The sequence below is a fragment of the Aptenodytes forsteri genome, unplaced genomic scaffold (genome assembly GCF_000699145.1).
Source record: "Aptenodytes forsteri isolate BGI_AS27 unplaced genomic scaffold, ASM69914v1 Scaffold237, whole genome shotgun sequence".
Classification (NCBI taxonomy): Eukaryota; Metazoa; Chordata; class Aves; order Sphenisciformes; family Spheniscidae; genus Aptenodytes; species Aptenodytes forsteri.
The window spans coordinates 1,137,043-1,156,347 of NW_008794451.1; the positions used below are offsets into that span (position 1 = coordinate 1,137,043).

General features: G+C 40.8%; 1 protein-coding gene across 1 annotated transcript in view; it reads left to right on the forward strand.

Annotated features, from left to right (window-relative positions):
- Positions 1-19,305, forward strand: part of DPYD (dihydropyrimidine dehydrogenase) — a 387,751-nt gene that overhangs the window by 331,746 nt on the left and 36,700 nt on the right. Inside the window, exon 22 of the mRNA XM_009290477.2 lies at positions 1,665-1,844. Coding sequence (XP_009288752.1) covers positions 1,665-1,844 — 180 coding nt within the window. The remainder of the gene's footprint in view (positions 1-1,664; positions 1,845-19,305) is intronic.

Consider the following 19,305-nt stretch of genomic DNA (forward strand, 5'->3'; position numbering starts at 1 on the left):
GACCGATGCCCAGCCAGTTCCCGAGCAGCGGTCGCCTCCCCCCAGTTTATATACTGAGCGTGATGTCATACAGTATGGAATATGTAAATGCGCTGCATAGAAAATGTTCTTGTGCTTGTTTTATAGTTTGCCCTTATTTTTTCCTTGTACAGCTGTAGCGTATGGTAATTTACAATGTGATGTATACCTGTCTTCAGAATTGCAAGTTGTATTATCATTTCTGAAATGTGAAAAACAACTATATATTTCCTGTATTTTTTAAGTGTCAATGTCAATTATGATCCAAAGTGTGTTTTCATGTCCAGGGAGTGTGGATGTGTTTGTGCACGTGCACACATTCATGTTCTAAAATAGGCGGCTATTTCATTGTTGTGTTCATTATGTGTGTATGTAAGCGTAGGTATTATCAGGAGCATTCTTTCTAGTTTTTAGAATAAAAGCTGAATCAGAGGCTGAAAACACTGACACAACTGGAATTTCAGAGCATTTCCAGGGACTGACAATTAATGGTACTAAACCAACCCTGCACCTTGTCACTGATGGATGATTAGAGTTTAGCTAATGAGAAGGTGTTCAGAGAAGAGTCAGGGATTTTTTTATTTACTTGTCGGTTTGGTTGGGGATCTCTTTGGATTTAAATCTGAGCTGATATCCACAAAGTGGTCCAGAAGAATCCGTGTAAATGATCAGACTATTCTCTGCCGTCAGTAGTTTTGTGTTTATATGTTAAGCTCTGCAGGTCAGGGATCGTTGCTTTATATGTTTATAAAGCTATATTGCTATCTGTGTTTCTAAAGAATCTAAAATAAAGCGGCCTGGCCTCCCAGTACCACTGAATGGCAAATGGTGATTAGCAGAAGGTTCTGTTCTGTGCCTGGCAATGCTCACCCTTACTAGCAGGTCAGCTTAATGGGTGCTGTTTGCTGACACTTTCGTTGGAGCCAGATTCTTCTCAGGGGTATCCAGTGAAAGGACAAGAGGCAACGGGCACAAACTGGAACACGGGAAATTCCATTTAAATATAAGAAAAAGCTGCAAGGGAGATTGAACACTGGACCAGGTTCCCCGGAGAGGTTGTGTAGTCTCTGTCTTTGGAGGTATTCAAACCCCGACTGGATACGGTCTTGGGTAGCCTCCTCTAGTTGACCCTTCTCTGAGCTGGGAGGTTGGACAAGACAATCTCTAGAGATGCCTTGCAACCTCACTAAGTCTATGGTTCTGTGATTTGCTTGACTGGGACCTAACTGGATATGTCTGTGCTTCCTGAACAGAGCAGGCTGGGGGATACCACTGTCTGCAGGCAAAGGTCTGAGCATATAACTGGTGGTTTGCCAGTGTGCTTGGCATGCTCAGCATCAGCGCCCCGGAAGGCACACTGGGGGCTGGGCTTGCAGGCTTACTTCTGAACAGCCTTCAGGTCTGATCTAAGGGCTCCCGTTAGGAAACCTAGGCATAACTAGTGTTATTGAGTCCTTTTTTTCCTGAACTGTGGTGGTGCTATCATGACATAGGATTAAGAAGCCAATTAATATCCTGAATTCTTGTAGTTCTTTCCCAGTGAAGTTGCAGGAAGGGTCATCTGATAATCAGTAAGTCCAAAGAGCTTGCTAATTCCATATGCTCCTCTGCCGGGATGTTGCTGATAACTGAATTACATTTCATAGGTGTGCAGCGCAATCCAGAATCAAGATTTCACTGTTATTGATGACTACTGCACGGGACTGCGAGCTCTTCTTTACCTGAAAAGCATTGAGGAACTTGAAGACTGGAATGGCCAGAGTCCTGCAACCATGCAACATCAGAAAGGAAAACCAGTACCTAGATTTGCTGATCTGATGGGAAAGGTATGTTGTTTCATTGCCATTCCTGTATAATGACACGATGTCTTGGCTTTGAATGCAGTTCCATAATCATAGTATGCTGTTTTGGCTACTTACCTTGGTTAACCACTGCTGCTGTCACAATTAGTCACCAAGTCTTTTTCCTTCTGAGCATTAACAAATATCTGAAGGCAGCTTAAGAAGACAAACTTGAAATGACTTCATATGGAATAACATTTTTACTATAAATTTGATCTCTCCACTTGATTCATAACGTCATGCCTTTAAAAAAAGTGTAGGATGTAAAATTACAAATGCATTGGAACAAGTTCTGGAATGGCTTGTTTTAATGAAACTCAACTCAATTCAGATTGATACTAATATTGTGCCAGAAGTTCCTGGGTGTTCCAGCCAGAGTGCAACATTCAGGAGACATGAAAGCCCTCCAGCACTGGACCTGACCACCTGAGACAGCTTGTCACAAACCAGCTGTTAGTTGGAACACTAGATCAGGTAGGAGTGGCCCTTCGATCATCGTACTTGACCATCTCATGGCCTTTCATGCGTGCTGACTCCAAACCTTCTGCAAGGCAGGGAAGCTCCAGGTGAGAAACAGTGACACCAAATAATTTAATAGATTCCGCAAGATCATTCAAACCTAGAAAGCCTGCGGTGGAATAGGAATGTAAACTATGGTCTCTCTGAAATCCTAACCTCTGGACTGTCTTTTCTCTCTGCTCTAGTAGCTCCCTGCTACAAAAGCATCTTTGGAGATTTTTGCCAGATGCAATGAGTTGCAGCCGCCCCACTACTGCTCACCCCTCCACCAGGGCACCGGCTGATCCATGCTGAGAAGCAGGGAGGTGTAACTGGCTTCCAACTGATGACCCACTGCCTACTGCTCTAAGCAAAATACCTGCACAGCAGGGAGGCTGGGCTTTTGTTTCTGGTTACTAGAGGGGATCACTTTGAAGGCTGATTTCAGTTATACATCATGCCTATTGATTATCCTTCCAAAAATCTGATATAACACTGTTGAAAGTGTTGTAAAAAGTAAAGAATTACAAAAGAATAGGATTTGGAGTGTCAAATGCCTCCAAATCTCTGCTTATCGTTGCTGATGACTGGAGTTGGATTTAGCAGGAGATTAGAGACTCCTATATTGTTGTTGTTCTCTGTGGAGCTCTGAAAATTATAACATTACCTTCCAGGAGAAAAGACAATCCTATTCCTAAAGCTCTGGATAATACGCTGCTTAAAAATAAAACAAGATATAAGCAGTTTCATTTTCATCTACTTATGTTAAGCAGTTAAACCAGGCTCAAAGGGTTATATCTAAACTTCCTTCCTTTAACACCTGTAGAAACATACACAGCATTTCCAACTCATGCGAGAGATTTGTTTTAATTCTTCTTTAAAGCTGCATTCAGTGTTCTATCTTTGTATTACCGTTGTATTTTACTAAACAGACAACCATTGTCAAAGATGTTTCTCTTTTCCTTTTGAATGAGAAAAAAAAAATTATAATTCTTAGTCTTTTCCGCTTGTCACTGCATCAATAATTAACTTTAAAAAGGTAGCATGAAAAGATGCTTTAAGGAAGCATTTAATAATTCAAAGGAATCTTAACTTTAAACAGGTCACATGAAAAAGAATGAAAAACAAAGCCCTGTGTAATCTTGTCTGGCTGGCTCTGTTAGACATTTAAAACGAACAAGGCATACAGAATATAACTGATTGTGTATTTGATTGCCCTTAGCACTGAATTATATCATTGGGTCATTGCTACTAAATAATAACATATAAAGTTAACCAGGCTGCATTATTGATAAGGTAGTGATATATTTTAGGCATAGGCTCCGGATGGCTGTTTGTCCAGGAATGAACATTCAAGGGAAAAGGAAGAAAAATAATACAACACGGGTAAAAGGAAATACCATGATAAATGATCCTACGAGGGGCAATCAAATACAAAGGCTTGATATCATTAATATTTATAATATCATAATTAGCAAGACTGTGCCTAAGCAGTGTTATTAGTGTAACTAATTATGTTATCATAAACTAAGTTTGCAGTATTATAGGAATCAGTATTCTTACCTTCATAAATTATTATCAATATTGGATTTCATGTACTTGTGCCTAGTAAATTTAGTTTCTGTAGTAAGTACTGTAGTTTCATCTAGTTTCAAACACAAATATCTAGCTTGCTTGGCAGCAAGTCATGTAACACACGCTTCTGATGCTCTTTCTAAAATAAATTCACTAAAAAGTATGTCCTTACTCTCTGTTTGGAAAAGAGAAGATAGCCTGTTGAGGTGATGTATATGTTCTCATCGATAAAAGTAATGTGTAGGAATGTATATGTTATACATGAAGTGTGACAGCCAAAATCCTGCATTATGATTTTAAAAAATTGTGAGGAGCTGTCCAAGTTTGTCTTGGAGATGTCTCTTGTCTGTGAGATGAAAGGCAGTTTCTTCAGTAAGACCCCTTCAGAAGCTAAACAGCAAATACTGATGAACTTTTGCATTCCAAAAAAAAAGTGAAGATGCTAATTTTGATATGTTGTCTTTTTGGTGCAGTAAATGTAAAAATATAAAGGACTCATCCTCCATTTTGTTACAAAATTCCTATTAATTTTCATATAGACTCACAGGGATAAGAAGTTCAGACAATTGATAATTTAATGAGAAGGAACTGAGGGACAAGAGTTATTTTTGACAGCATCAAGAACCGCTTGCCTTCTGATTGTACGCAAATTCATTGAGTCTCTTCCAGTTTTGAATATATTACAGAGTTAGGACCGGTCCTATTCCCAGCTAAGTATGTTCATAATAGTATCTATGTTGACTCACGGTGCAATATTGAATGTTAATGTCCATATTTTTATATAGCAGTGCACTATTCTTTCGATAATTCATTTTCTGTCCCGGTTTCAGCATCAAACAGATGCTGAGTGCAGAGTGTTGCCACAGGAGAGTGACACAGTAGAGTTTTGTCATGAAATATTGTAGTAGTTGATGACCAGAGTAAACTAAAAGATAAATACTTTCTTCTAAATGGTACACCTGACATCAAACTGAAGCCGTCTTGCCATGCAGTCACCAGATAAATGACAAACTAAACAGTTATCAGTCAGTTGTTACATTTATCACAATCATTTCCTTCCTAAACAGAAAGAATATTAAAAATACTGTGCTAAATAGTGTAATATAATAAGCAGTTTAATAGCAAACATATCAACTTTTGGCTGAAAAAGAGAGTCATGTTGATTAGTACCTGTTCATGCTTCTGCATTAATGAAACTAATCCTTCATCTGATAATTTATAGCCCTTAACATATGAGAAGCATCATAGCACTGGAAAACATTTTGGAAACTTGAGTGCTGTTTTTATGTTTTTCACTGTTGCAGAATGTATTGTTTGGTATATAGATGCTAAATCTATCATCTTTGAGCCAGCTAGCAGGTATTTTCTGATAGTCTTTTCAATAGCGCTAGCTTTTACCCTTTTGCTAACACAGCAGTTGCTGCTGGAGTCAATACTTGCCATTGTCCAAGACGTGACCTGTGGTACTACGCTGCCTGTAACAGCAGTGAGATTCCCGCTTAGAAATGCTAACCTCAGTCGTGGCTTCCAGTCACCGGCTGATACTGTTTTCCATAGCTCCACCAATTTTATTGATTCTTTCCGGTGGTTGAAGCCTTACCCGTAACCGCTCCAAAGACAGTCCTAGCACAGATGCTGTGTCAGACTCACAAAGGTGGACAAAGCCAGTCTGCTGGGCTTCCTTCCTCGTTGCTTTTTTGATGGCTTATTTAGTTGGGGTTTTTTTCTGTGGGAGGACCTGACATTTGAAGCCTTGGGATAGATGACTGTCATTAATATCACCTCTGAAGCACCTTTCCATTAAACACATGGAATAAAACTTGTCAGCTTGTCTCAGCTATAATCTCAGCTTGCAAATCTCGACGCTGAGATGAGAGAATGGCAAGGTAACGATGACACCACGCTGCTTCTCACTGACTCCCTCGAGGAAGAACTTTTGTAAAGGCACACTTACCTCAGCATGAATTTAGGACTGAGATCAAGTGCATGATGCAATCGGGCAGACAGTTAAGATGTAGAGCATGCTCTTACAACCCAAAGTTATTAGGGTGGCTGCATAAGAGAGAGGGAGAGCACAGGTAGTATCCTTATAATCCAAAATTAACAGAATTATGTTTTAAAATCACGTTCCTGAGTTTCTCAAGAAGATACATGACCAGGAGCGATAAAGATAACTCTGTTCTCACCAGGTATCTGGATAAGGTACAGTATTCCCCAGAGGTGCAATCTGATCTGTGTGTAGTCCCTGTCTCACCTTGTCTGTTTATTACAGGACTCTTTTATTAGTTGCTCACTGATCTTACTCCAGAGAGCTGAAATGATTATGTCCCAGAAATGCACTGGTGTCAGCTGGTGGTCACAGAAGTGTATAGTGTTTTTCCGTATAAACTTCCACCTAACGTGAGCTATAAAAATCACACTTAACGCAGTGGCCTCTATACATGCCAGGCAGCCAAACATTAAAAATATGGCAGTGTATTCAGTTGGTAGGTGTGGGTTTATAGGAAGAGATAAATATATATGGATGTTTCATACCTTGCTTTCAGCACCAGAAGTTTTGCAAAAACTGACGTTTGTTTCATCGTGTCTAAAGGTTAAAAACTTATAAAGACGAAAAAGTAATAATTTAGGCATCTTGATTCCAGAAATACCCAAAACGCAAAACAAACTGGTTTTCATGGTGGATCCCCCTCAACTGTTAAGGTTGTGCTGTATCGGAAATGTTAAAACCGTATCTGATAAAAACACATTGCTAGAAGGTGGTTTTCTCCAGCAGACAGATGAGAGAGAATGATCCTGAACGTGCGCAGTGTATGAACTTCAGTGAAAATTCTCATCACCTTAAATTTAGCAAGCTGCTGATTTTGTTCTCTGAATGCATGGACTTCCTATTAAGACTAAAATACGCACGTCCTTCAAGTATCTGTGGGTACTAAAAGCTGAGTCTTCTGAACAGTACAAACCTGCTAAGCTCTAACTTGATTGCAGTCGAATCTAAATAACCTTTTGTACGGCAGAGAGAAAACCCTGCTATACCCTCGAGATTTCATACAAAATATTACATTAGCTCTTCTATTAAACAAATAAAATGTGAACTCCCAGCCACGCAAGAACACTATTGCAATGCATGCACCAAGTTTTGGCTGCCTTCAGATTCTTCAAGACCTCTGACTGCCTTCACTGAGCAGAGGTTTTCACCCTTCGTTTTTGGAAGCCTTCCTTTTTGTTCGGGAAGGCAAGTTTGTCCAATATGGTAAAGAACTGTCCCCTGTTTGTTTCCAGCACTGCATAAAGACGACAGAACAAACGGTATTTGTGGCCGTGTCCAGAAATACAGACCACCTCATCATATGGTGGTATAGAGATCGCAATAAGAAATTAACATTGATGAAGAATCCCTTTTTCCCATATTGCCACCACCAGTTCTGAAGAAGAGTCAGAGGGGGAAAAAACTTAATTTTAGGCTGTTTGATCCTTTTTCCCACGAGGTAAGGCTTGCACCTGAAGTATAGCTCTCAGCCAGGCAAAGCCTCTTAAGTGTAAGGCAGTATTGATCAAGAAACCTCTTGGTTTAGGATATTATGGGAAGCGTGCATCGGCACACTCGGGGACTGTTGCCGCATGTGCTTGTTGGGTTGACCGAAAATAAGGCTCTGCCAAAATCTGTCTGAACCAGCGTCTGCAGGCAGATGAGGAAGTAAGTCCTTTCCTCCTGCTTCCCCCTCTCAGTCTTTCACCTCCTCCCCTGACGTGAGGAAAGGTCTCCACAGGCGTGGCTCCAGGTGGGAGCCTGATGGCCCCTCTGTGGAGCATCACCAGTAGCGTTTCGGGGCGCACCAGCGGAGCAGACCTCTGCACCCCACTGCGCAAGTCACGCTTGCCAGGTTTGCTGCCGTTGGTGAACCTCCCGGCGTTTGCAAGCCGAAAGCAACTACGAGCAATCCCTGGCCTGACCAATTTGTAGAAAAAAGGACCTTTCTGACTTTTTTTTTTCCCCTAACTGGTCTATTATGGAAGTTTATGTTGTGATTATCTACAGCGCTGTTTCTCACAGAGAATGCAGGTTGTTACGTAAAATGTATCTTCCCTAACGGTGAAGGCATTTGCAGTAGAAATGGGTAAAACAAAAGGAACTAGGATTATTAAAGTGGATTTAAAGTAGTTTAATCTTTGTGGGTTTTATATGTACTGTATGCTAAATTTGCTTCGAGCACTGAGTTTAAAGTTTCATATTCACAGCCAGTAAATGTGGCTATTAAGAAACAATGTATTCACGTTAACTCCTGGGCTGTGGCGGTTTTAGTGCGTTCACTGCTGGCAACGGACATCAAGCCAGGAAAATCCAACTCCTGATGCAAAAGGATTTTTAAAAAAAAAAATCCAGGCACTGCCAAAAATACATAATTCTTTTTTTGTACTCTGCAGTTTGTTTTACTTAGGGAAACGGCCTGGTCATACCCTGCAGCATGCATTCATTACAGTGATCTTTGACTGGCAGATGCAGAGTAATAAGATGCATATTTTAGTGCTTATTATAATACCCTGTCCAAAAACAACTTGACAAATTTGTGATTTCGACAGTATCTCATTTTGCTGGCTGCAGTGCTCTGTGATTGCCTGGTCCACGTGGCTTCCAGATTATGCATACCACCAATACTGCTCATTAAAACGGCCACAGTTCACCAGTTTCGGTAGCTTGGAACGAACTTGGAATGAATTATTATACAACAAAGAGGCTGCTGTCATGCAGAACAAAAGACAAGCAAAAGAGAGCTTTGGCTTAATGAGGCTAAGTGAGTGTCTCCCCTGCATCACCAGCTACTTGACGGCCTTTGAGCATGGATTTTTTTCTCCACAGGCCAAAACCTTTGGTCTATTATTTTGTGTTTATGCACCTTGAGGCTAATATACATTTTAATATGCTGCACATGGAGAAAAAAATCAGCCATTAGATTAGAACATGTGCACTCCCTGTTAAGTTAATGACAGCCGAACATAGAGATAAATTTAGGTTTTCATATTTAATTATAGCACAGCGCAGTACGTTTAGCAAGGATAAATTGCACTATTATTATGCTTCATTTTTTTTGACATCTTTTCATATTAACCATGCACACTTACCCCCACTTCCTCCCCAGTGTCACACATAATGTCTCTGTGCATCATCCTTCTCTAACACCATTAATTTTTTATTCTGTACAGTTGTATATGTATTGTTGTATTTGTTACTTAGGGTTAGCTTGCTAGTTGGATAAAACCATTCAAAACAGCCCTTGTGTTAGGTGATCTACATAAGCAATAAGGACAGAAAAGACATAAAAAGAACTGGCCTGCGTGGCCAGACACGGCTTCTCACGTCTGCTCCCAGAGCAGGGGTTCCCCGCACTTCTCCCCTGGCTGCGTTCAGGGCAGGGCGCACTGTCTGCGACGGCAGAGCGGCAGCCCCTTTCTCAAGCAGCTGAATTAGAAAAGCCGGAGAAATAATGCATGGAAGGTTAAATGAGTTCTGCAGAATTTTGTCGTTGGATAATATCAATATGGACAATGGTGGTGTAAATATAAAATGTCCCTGTTCTGAAGAGTTTAGCGTTGTTTCATTGTATAGGAACTAAAACAGAGCTAATGTTGCTAGGGGGTATGTGCTGTTTGTCGGGGCTTTGTACCTGCGTTACCTCTGTTTGTCAGAGCTGTTGCTCAAGAATAGCATCAGGAATTAGGCCAGACCTTGGCCTTATAGAAGACAACATGAAATTAAACATAGAGGCAAGCTTGGCACGCAATTCAGCCTTTGCATGTCCTTATCAAGTTTTAATGGGAATATATGACAATTTCTGTGCTGCCATGGATTTGATCGCGATGTTGGACTATTTGTTACTACCTGAGAGAGCTTTTAGATTTGCTTTCAGCTCTGGGCTGAGCTATTCAGGTAGCTGTGGTTTGTGAAAAATATGTTTGCATGCTTCACAAAATTAAGGAAATACTGCTATTTTCCAAAGTGGATTGGAGCAGGTAATAACTCATAGGAAGAAGATTTTCCTCCTGCTGTGTGTATAAGCAAGTAGAAGATATTATGCTACAGGCTTATTCCTAGATTATTCCTTATTGGATAGTTGTTTCGTGACAAAAGACATTGTGGCTTGATGACCAGAGGGTCATGACAGGAATAATAATCACCATATGAAAGGGTGTCTGGATCTTGGTGATAAAGCATTCCTCATCGCAATCAGTCAGCACTTGCTGGTGCAAGAATTTTCCTCAATGGCAGAGATCAGCTTTTTCATATTCATTGAGAGCAAATCAGTCTCTCTCCCTCTCCCTCTCCCCGCTCTTTCTCCACCCTTCAGTCCTGTACCGGCTTTTCCTGCCAAAGAGATTTTTCTTTGTCAGGTGAACCTCACGGACTTTGGGGATGTTTAGGCCACTGCAGTATTCCCGGGATTGATATTAGTTGCAGAGCCTTATTCTTCGTGTCCTCACTGAGTAAAGTCCGGGTCAGTAGTGATTGATAGCTAATTGTCTACACTTCAAGCACTAGCAAATGTGTCAGCAATTAATTTATGTGTGCAAAACTCTTCTCCCTGATTTTGTAAGTGCAGATTTTGATGCAAATTCCATCCGTGAAAGCAAGGTTGTGCCTTTCAAAATGTAAGCTATAATTACTAGTCTGAGGACCTGATGATAGGAAATTCTTCCTCTAGAATCTACCCCTAGTGAGAGAAGTCATTTATTAACAATATCGTGTATTTCTAAGGAGTACTTCTAACCATCTTTTTATGCATTAAGCACTGGTAAAATGCTTGATATTATACGTGATGTAGTCTTACAGAGTTGCAGGCTGTCTCCTACAGACATCCAGATGGCTTAGAAACATCTATGCAATCAGAAATGTCTCTTCTGTATCTACAGGTAGCTATTATTAGTAAAACCTACTTTTATTTATGTGTTCCCATTTTGTTTACAGTGCTAGTCGCAGGCGTACTTACTGATGCGCATGTAAAGTCTTGGGCTTTTAGCTTCTGAAAGAATCATTGTCCCTTTAAACTTCTCATCTAAGCAAGCTGTTTTCTTGGATAATAAGGTGCTCTGCCGGCCACAGTGCTCCGTGCAAGGAAAGTGCAAAACAAAGTCCGTGATATTGGTCATAGACAGCAGACTAAGTATTCATTTTCAGCCTGTTTTCCAAGAATTGTATTATTCTTGTGCTGGTTTTGAGAGGAATTTTGACTGCAACATCTCTTAATTCTCTTAGGAACAGATTTGGCCCTTAAGCACAGCCCTAAGTGTCACTGCATGTCACTACATGCACAGATGTACGAGAAATCTAGAAGGAGTGATTTATGGGGAGCGGCTAAAGAAGCTAAAACTCTTAAGTGTCCATATGTCCTGCCTAAATGATGCGTGTAAACATAAGAGGTGGAGAACTCAGTGGTCTACAAATATTTGAAGTTTGCAATCAATTGAGAGAGGGGCATTTTACAATGTAGAGCGAGAACTCAACCAAGACGGATGAGTTGAATTGGGGAAAAAAGGAAGTGTTCAGGAAAAGCAGGAGAAAAATTATCCTGATTGGAAGGAAAGCCTTTTTGTAGAAATGATGAAGGTTTCATGCTGGGTTGCTGAGATTAAAGGTAGGGAGGACTTTTAAAACTTGAATGCATGAAGTCTAACAGAAGTACTGCTGGGAGAAATTTCAGGTTGCCAGGAGTATGTGCCGGACTTGTAGACTTTTCCTGTCTGATTTGCACAAGCTAGCCCACGGCCCTTTCCAGCATTTCAGCTGCGCGCTAGGGGCTATCCTTGGAAGCCAATGCATCCTAACAAAGTATTCAGATAGTGACTCAATATAAGCCACTGGAGCTAACAGTATCCAATAATGTGCAACTGAAATGTCTTTTTGCTTAAAGATTAAGATTATACTTAAGGGACATGATTATGTCCTTTCCCACCTATTTTATTTTTATTGCTGTAAAAAAATCCTGAAGGTTTTTCTGTGCTCTCGTGTGTTTTTGATCTAACCACATGGATGCCTCAGCCGTCAGAGCAGTACTTCCTGAGGTTTTATGGACAAATGGATTAAAAATGTCTTTCTGTTTCATTGCCCAGTAGTCATACATTGGCACAGGGCAACTGCCCCCAGTAACTGAACGGAGCTGTTGGGCACACCATTTCTACGTGTAGGACTTGAGAAAAGAGATTTCTGCACTTTTCTGACCTATTCATGCTGTACAGAATGCATTAAGGCCCAGGAACTGTGTTTGGGTTGTTCCAGAGAACAATTACAGCCAGCCTGTAATCTGCTGCTCCGCAGCACATTGGGGCTCTGTAATAGTTTGAAGGGGCCTGGCAAGAATTTTATTGATTTCTTGGGATCTCATTTAGGCTGATTGCACCTGGGTACTCTGATGGTTGATGTTTAAGAACACCTACCCTAGCTGTTATTAAGAAGGTGGGTCTAATCCTCACATAGGTAAGACCTTGTTTGCCCTTCCTTCAACTCAGCAGACAAGTTTTAATGAAATAGCTCCCTTTTATTTTTTATGCCACAGCTCTGTTTTTGATTGCCACATTTGGAACTATCCCGTGTAAGTCAGTCACTATATAACCCATATATTGGTCAGGATATGTCATATCATATATCTGTTCGTTCATTAATCATTTTGTCCCTTTCCTGTTTGACTGCTTGGAATAATTAATGCATTTTTTTTCTATTACTATGTTGTATTTCTTCCAAGTTGCTGATTTATTTATACATAAAAGCTATAAAATACCTTGTTGTTTTATACAGTATGTCTGGATTCATGAGAAACCCAGAAGCGTATCACTGAAATAGTACATTTTTTTAGATCGTTCAAGACAAGACCTTGCAGTTGAGTTTAAAGTAGTTGAATTCTAGAACCCATCAACTATAATTTTATTTATTTATACTACCCATCATTACAGCATAGAGCATTATATCCTAGATGCTAATCATTACTTACTATTTTCTGAATAGCTGTGCTCTCATTTAAAATATTAAATACGTGCCAAAATGCATCTTTCCCAATTCCAAACCAAAAGTCTGATCCAGACTCTCCAGCAGTTTTTCACTGCCTTTACTGAGCCTTCTTTCAAATGCTGAGCACTCCTGACATTTTGAAATGTCCATTTCAAAAATTTCCATTTGTAAATTGAAAACCAGAAGGCTCATTGTCAACCCACAAAGCTCTATAAGCACAAATATATCTACATTTTCTCTTTTACTAAATATGTATCACTATGCTGTAAACAGCTCACATGCCATTTACATTAGCATAAATGATATTCTGAAACCTCTAAACTTACCTGTTAAAGCAGGAGCAACAAGAAATCCTTTGGCGACTGTAGCGTGAGCGTGCCTTTCGTAATCAACGTTTATAAAAGAGCACCCAGAAGGAGTGAGCATGGTCTCTGGGAGCAGCCGTTCTGGGCGGTACAGAGCAGGGCTAATAAATGCCTCACGCTCCAGAACTCCCCTCTCTCTCTTCACAACAAAGTCATAATCATTCCTTTGATAGACTGCAGCCATTTTGTTAGCAATTTTGTCATAGCCTGGTTTTTGACCTTCAGTGCCTGGTCTGTGGGTGGGCTTCTGTGCCTGCTGCTGGATTTTGGACTTAATTACCAGGATAAAGCAGATGGAGGAGAAACCTAGTGTTTACGTTTTTCCATAGGACTTAATTTGTTTCTCTGTTGTTTATCACTGAGGTATTTTGTCTACATAGCGTGCGTTGTTTGCAAAGGTATTTATAACAACATTTGAGTGATGACTGTGCAGTCTGAAAAACTTGAAAGTCTGCCTCTCTGCCTCCATTTAAAAAAAAAAACATTTCCTTCCCATCCAGTCTGTGTCTTTGGTTGTCTAGTTCCTAAACGGCAGTTTGGGAGGCGATGCCTGTGCGAAGTCATGACCACTGTTTTGACTGTAGGAGTACTGGTTCATAATTCAGCACGCGTTGGGAATATAATTTTTAGTGCAGAACTGAGCATTTATTTTGCAGTGGAGTCTTAACACAGTCTACTGTAAGCATCCAACTTACCTGTCCAAATACCATCCCCAGCTCGTCCACAGAGAGAGGTCTCAATTTTCGGTATCTGACTGGCTGAATTGCCCTTAGGAGTCTCCAGCACAAGGAGTGAAGTCCCTGACCATAAGCACTGAAGTCAGATATCAGGACATTGGAATAGTTGAACGTTACACACTCAGAGTGGGATTTATTTACCTCCAGATGTGGTTTAAGACATTACAGGTATCTGAGGCGTCTGTGCGGGTCTAGATCTTGGAGCGTGGCACTAGAGACCTGTGTTGGGGCAAATGAACCCTTTCCTGCCCAGAAGCTTAGTGTGGTTCAGACACGGAAAGCTTGACAAGCAGAAACACACAGTCAAAAAAGGATGTAGAAAGCTGTTTCCAAAAGCATATGCTCTCTCAGCCAAGGAGACCGTTCCTTCTCCAGACAGAGCAAAGAGTCTAAGTGAAATACTGACCAGGTTTACTGCTCCTAGGGGTGAGGAGGTCAGACTGAAGGGGTTGAGGCATTCGTCCAAAATGTCATCCAATGCTTTTGAGCTTTTATGAAAGAAAAAAAAAAATATGTGCAGCCATGTGTATGTGCATGCATGTGCAAGAAGTGTTTTGTTATGTTTGTGTTTCTCAGCTGTTCCGCAGATATGTCCTGAAAATCCAGCAAGGTTCCCTCTTGCTGGAGTCAGGGGTGCAGGAAAGGCTAGAGGACTCCAAAAGCTTGGAGCCCACAGCAGATGTGACCACCTCGCGTGGTCGCTCTCCCCAAAAATAGTGTCAGCCACAGAGGTTGTTCCTGAAAGTTCATTTTAGAAACCCCGAACTGAGAACCGTGACCAGCCACATTTAAGTCCATCTAGCTCAAAGACAAGGAAGCCTCTGCTGTTAGATCCTATCCCAACTGACTGATGTTCATTTAGAGGGTGGAATTGGATCAGGATATGACAAATGGTTCTTGAATAATACCTAGGTACATTGAATATTTGCTTCCACATCTCTAGTGGAATAAATGTTAGTTCGGTTAAAATTCATTTTAAATTCATTCAGGGCTAGCTTTGTTCATTTAGCCAGGTTATACTCAGTTGCTGCTGTGAAAGGGACTGTGTTGCAACATAACTTGCTTTCAGTTTCAAGCATTGAGAGGTTGTACAGTGTTATCAGCCCAACACAAGATAATTCTATAATGCAATTGCAATGAAAACTTGGAGACCCGAGAATTAGATAGGTAGTGGTGGATACATCAAAATCTCAGCTCATAACCATAGTCAACTCTCCCTGCCTCAGTACCATAAGGGTACTTTAATTTTCTTCCTGTCTTGCAGCTCATAAACGTGCTTCTCTTCACAACACACACCATATGCTGTTGGAAAAGGGCTGTAAAGTTTTATAGATATATCTGAGGGTATTATAAAAGTATAATAAAGTAAAAATAATGCAAAGAAATAGAAATTATTGAACAACTGAATTAAAATATTAGGCTGGGATGGTTTTATTGCATTTGGGTTCTACTTGGCTTTTACAGTCATGAAGCGATAGAATTCTTTTTCAGAGTTAAGAAAATTAAGAATTTTGATTTTAACAGTACTTGTGAACATTTGCTTAAACGCTTAAAAAATTTCAGCACATTGCTGAAGACTACTTAGCTTTAGCTCCATCAGTACAAAACTGATTTCTGATGTCTTTTGAAAATGTTTTACTTGGTTTTAGGGAAATATTTCTACTTCAGAGATGAAAGTTTTTACTCATACAAATTGAAATGTTAAGTAATTAAGTAGCGTTACAATGAAAGCAATAGTACGATAATGGTGGTGACCAAATTACAGATACTTTGTTTAATCTGAAATCAGCTTCTGCCCAAAATGTGACCCCTTTCTCTGGGAACTCGGCAGAGAGAACAACACGATTGCACTCAATAGTGCTGCCCTCTTTTTCCTGTTCAGAAGTGAATAATATACCAAACGGTCATCTCGAAGGTGCAGATGGACAGTAGGAAAGTCTGCTGACTTGAGTGGCATAGCTTACCTACATTCTCCCAGACAGAAGCTTCTGCAACTCAAAGTTTTCATTCCAATCTGTGGGGGTTTTTCCCCCTCCAAAATCAGCTAGAGTACTAGACATCTGAACTTTTCCCATGGAAAGAGTCTCTCAGAAATAGTTGCAAAGAAGTTCAAAATATTTCAGGGCTTTCTCTCCTACAGCGGCTCCGCAGTGGCTGTTCCTGGCTCACCCTCCGTGGCCCTCCTGCCACCCTCTGCCCGTCTTGCCCTGTGAGTCCAGGCCTGGGGGATGCTCTCTACGAGCCTCCCCGAACCATGCACCCTGCTGTGGTGAAGCCTGGTAACCCTCCCGGCCCGGTCCTGACCACTGCGCGTAACCTGCTGTAAAAGAGGCAGGCTGGCGATGAAAATTTTATGTTGTGGTGTTTGTCTGGGCTTAAGTTCTGGAGGACTTTTTGAAAGATAGCGTGTAGCTTAGTGATCTGCGCTGGAGCCAAGCTGCTAGTTGTGAAGTGAGCTCAGCCAAAAAGTTCAACTTTGTTTGCGCCCCGATGGCTTTTCTATACATAAGAACAGTAAGACTTTAAAAAAGGCTACTGTAAATTTTACTGTGATCTATTAGAGCTGATGGCATCTTGAATTATTCTTCACCCCTTATTGCAGCAATCAGAAACTTCAGGAAAAGGTTGAAACCTGCTTCGCTTGGTCTCGCTACAGGGGTATGTTCTTTTCCCCAACTTCCAAAAAATAAGAAGTCTTTTAAGACATACAGAGAATACGGCATGAAGCTCAGAGTGTCTGTATCTGGCTTTCATGGGGGATGCTTGAAAGGAACTAGACTATTTTCCAGCAGAAACTTATGGCACACTGCTTGCGTATAAATTAACAACAATGAAAGTGGTAAATTAAAATTGTGACATCAATTTCATTTTTAGCTCTGCTTTGCATTTATATGGAAGGATTTATTATTACTGTGATTTACCTTCTACTAAGAGGTAAAAGAAAGGAAAATATGAAGTAGCAGCAGTTGTAATTATCTTCTGGAAAACTTCAGCTTGCAGAGAATGCTGCAGCATGTCTGCTCAGAAACCAAAGTTGCTGCGAGCACACCAGGCCATCCTCCCTCCATTTTTCTAGGCTGGATTCCCAGCATTTTCCAACACAGCAGTTCAGCTGTAAGGGTCAGCACACATTGAAGGAAAGATCCATCTTCCATCTCAGATGAAGCACTGACCTCCTGTATGGCCTCCACTTTTTATTTTTCTTTTTTTTTCCCCTGGCTCCTTGCATGTGCTGGCAATGAGGAGTGTTGGTGGCGTGGAAGCCCTAGATGGGCCGTCCCGGCACAGAGTGGCAAACCAGCTCTTGGCTCTTGTCTTCAGCACCGTCAGTACCAAAGATCCTTTGTACCTTACGTACTAGCTTAAACCCCAGGGGAAGACTATACTCCATGACTCCGTTCACTCCTTGAGCTTGCTGGATTTTCAGCAATGCTCTTTTCATAAAACCGCTGCGTAAGGTGACTGAGTTGGCTGAGGGGCATGTCCGCAACTGTGGAACAAGTTTTCACGGGACCTAAGACTCAGTTAGTGCCTTCCACCCTGAGAGTAAAAGGCACTTTTCCAAGTTTGCCTTCTCTGTGCAGAAATGTATCTATATTGCTGCTTGCTTTTGTTTTTACAGGAAGGAAATTACTAAAATCTTACCAAAACAAAGCAGCCTGTCCCATACACAGAGAATGAGAATGAGAGAGCAGGTGAGCCATGCAAGATAGGTGGAGTTCATTAGTTAACAGACACTGCTGGGATATTTTAATGATGAAGGTGGCATAAAACCTTTGCAAGGGAAGACAAGAATATGAAACAAGTGTCCATTTTATCTCGTTTCTTTTGTCTTCTGGAACAGAAACAGAGACACTGAGAGGCAGGCTCAAGAAACCTAATTAAATACTGAAAGGAAATGAAAATTAGTTCCCAGTTCTGTTGCCCAGACTGATTCTGTGCATATTCAATTTGTATTATTTTCAGAAAAAAGTAAGACATTATAACCAGAATTCTCAAGGTATTTCTCATTCTTGAAGAGAAGAACTAGGTGTCTGGGCTATATATAGTCTTCCTATATGATCCATACTCCCAGTAGTGCCGTTAGGACCTGCCAAGTATTTGGCATAGCTCCGAACAGTTTCATTGTTATAAAAAGGAGTCAGTGGACCCCCAAATCTACTGATTTCCGTTGGGGAAATGTTTAAAGACTTTGAAGCAAAGTTTTCCTAAGGAAAAAACAAATAATGATAGCAAATTATATTAAATAAGCTGAGTTCCCGTGGAAGTAATCATCAACACTAACTTTTTAAAGCTGTTATTTCACTTAGAAAGGAGAGTTAAATCAAAATATTATGATTTTATGTTCTGTCTGTACCAGTGTCAGTATTGGTGTCACTGATACCAGTTAAAGTGTCGAAAAGAAAACTTTATAGCATCCTGAGGTTGCTTCACTTCCTAATTAAGACTACAGCAGCATTTTGCAGAGTGTGAAAGGAATCCTGTGTGGTGTAAAGTATCTGTAGAAGGGAGAAAACATTTATTTTAAGGACAAATTTGGTGTAGGAGCTTGCCTTAAGACTAGGTTGAAGATCCAGCTCATACTTTGGCTTATCCTGGAACATTGCTTATTTTCTTGGCTTTTTAAAGCTGTATTTGTACTTCTATTTTTGCAAAAAAGACAAAAGAGATGTGCTTAAATGTTAAAAAAACGGAGTGATATCTGTGATAAATAACTCCACACTAGGACACACTTTTTACGGTTATGCATTAAGCTTTGTAACTCTAGTTCCAGAAAGTCCCTGATGACAGAGAATAGCGTTTATTGAAACTAGTTGGATGTTGCACTGTTTTACTTCCTTCTGCCTGGGCACTGACATCAGAAGTGACTGGATTCCTGTAGGCGCCTAACTTCAGAAAGGAGAGAGATGTCTGTACTTTCAAATTAAATGTGCCCGGGAATATTCCTAGGTGCTTAGGCCAGCTGGCACCGAGCAGCCTGTGCCGATGATCAGAAGCTGTTAGTCTCCAGAGCAGGTTGGCTGCAGGCAGGCTGCCTGCTGGCAGCGGCTCCTGGAGCATGCCGGCTTCCAAAGCCTCTCCAGGAATTGCCTGGGACACCGATAGTCAGCACAGGCCAAAAGCGGGCAAGAAAATGTTGAAACGCTTTGTCAGGATAGATGACAACATCCTTGTGCCCAGGAACATTCCCAGACGCTGATTTACTACTGTGGATATAGACCGAGTGTCTTGCAAAAGACTCAAAAAAAAAAAAAAGAAAAAAGAAAAAAAAGAAA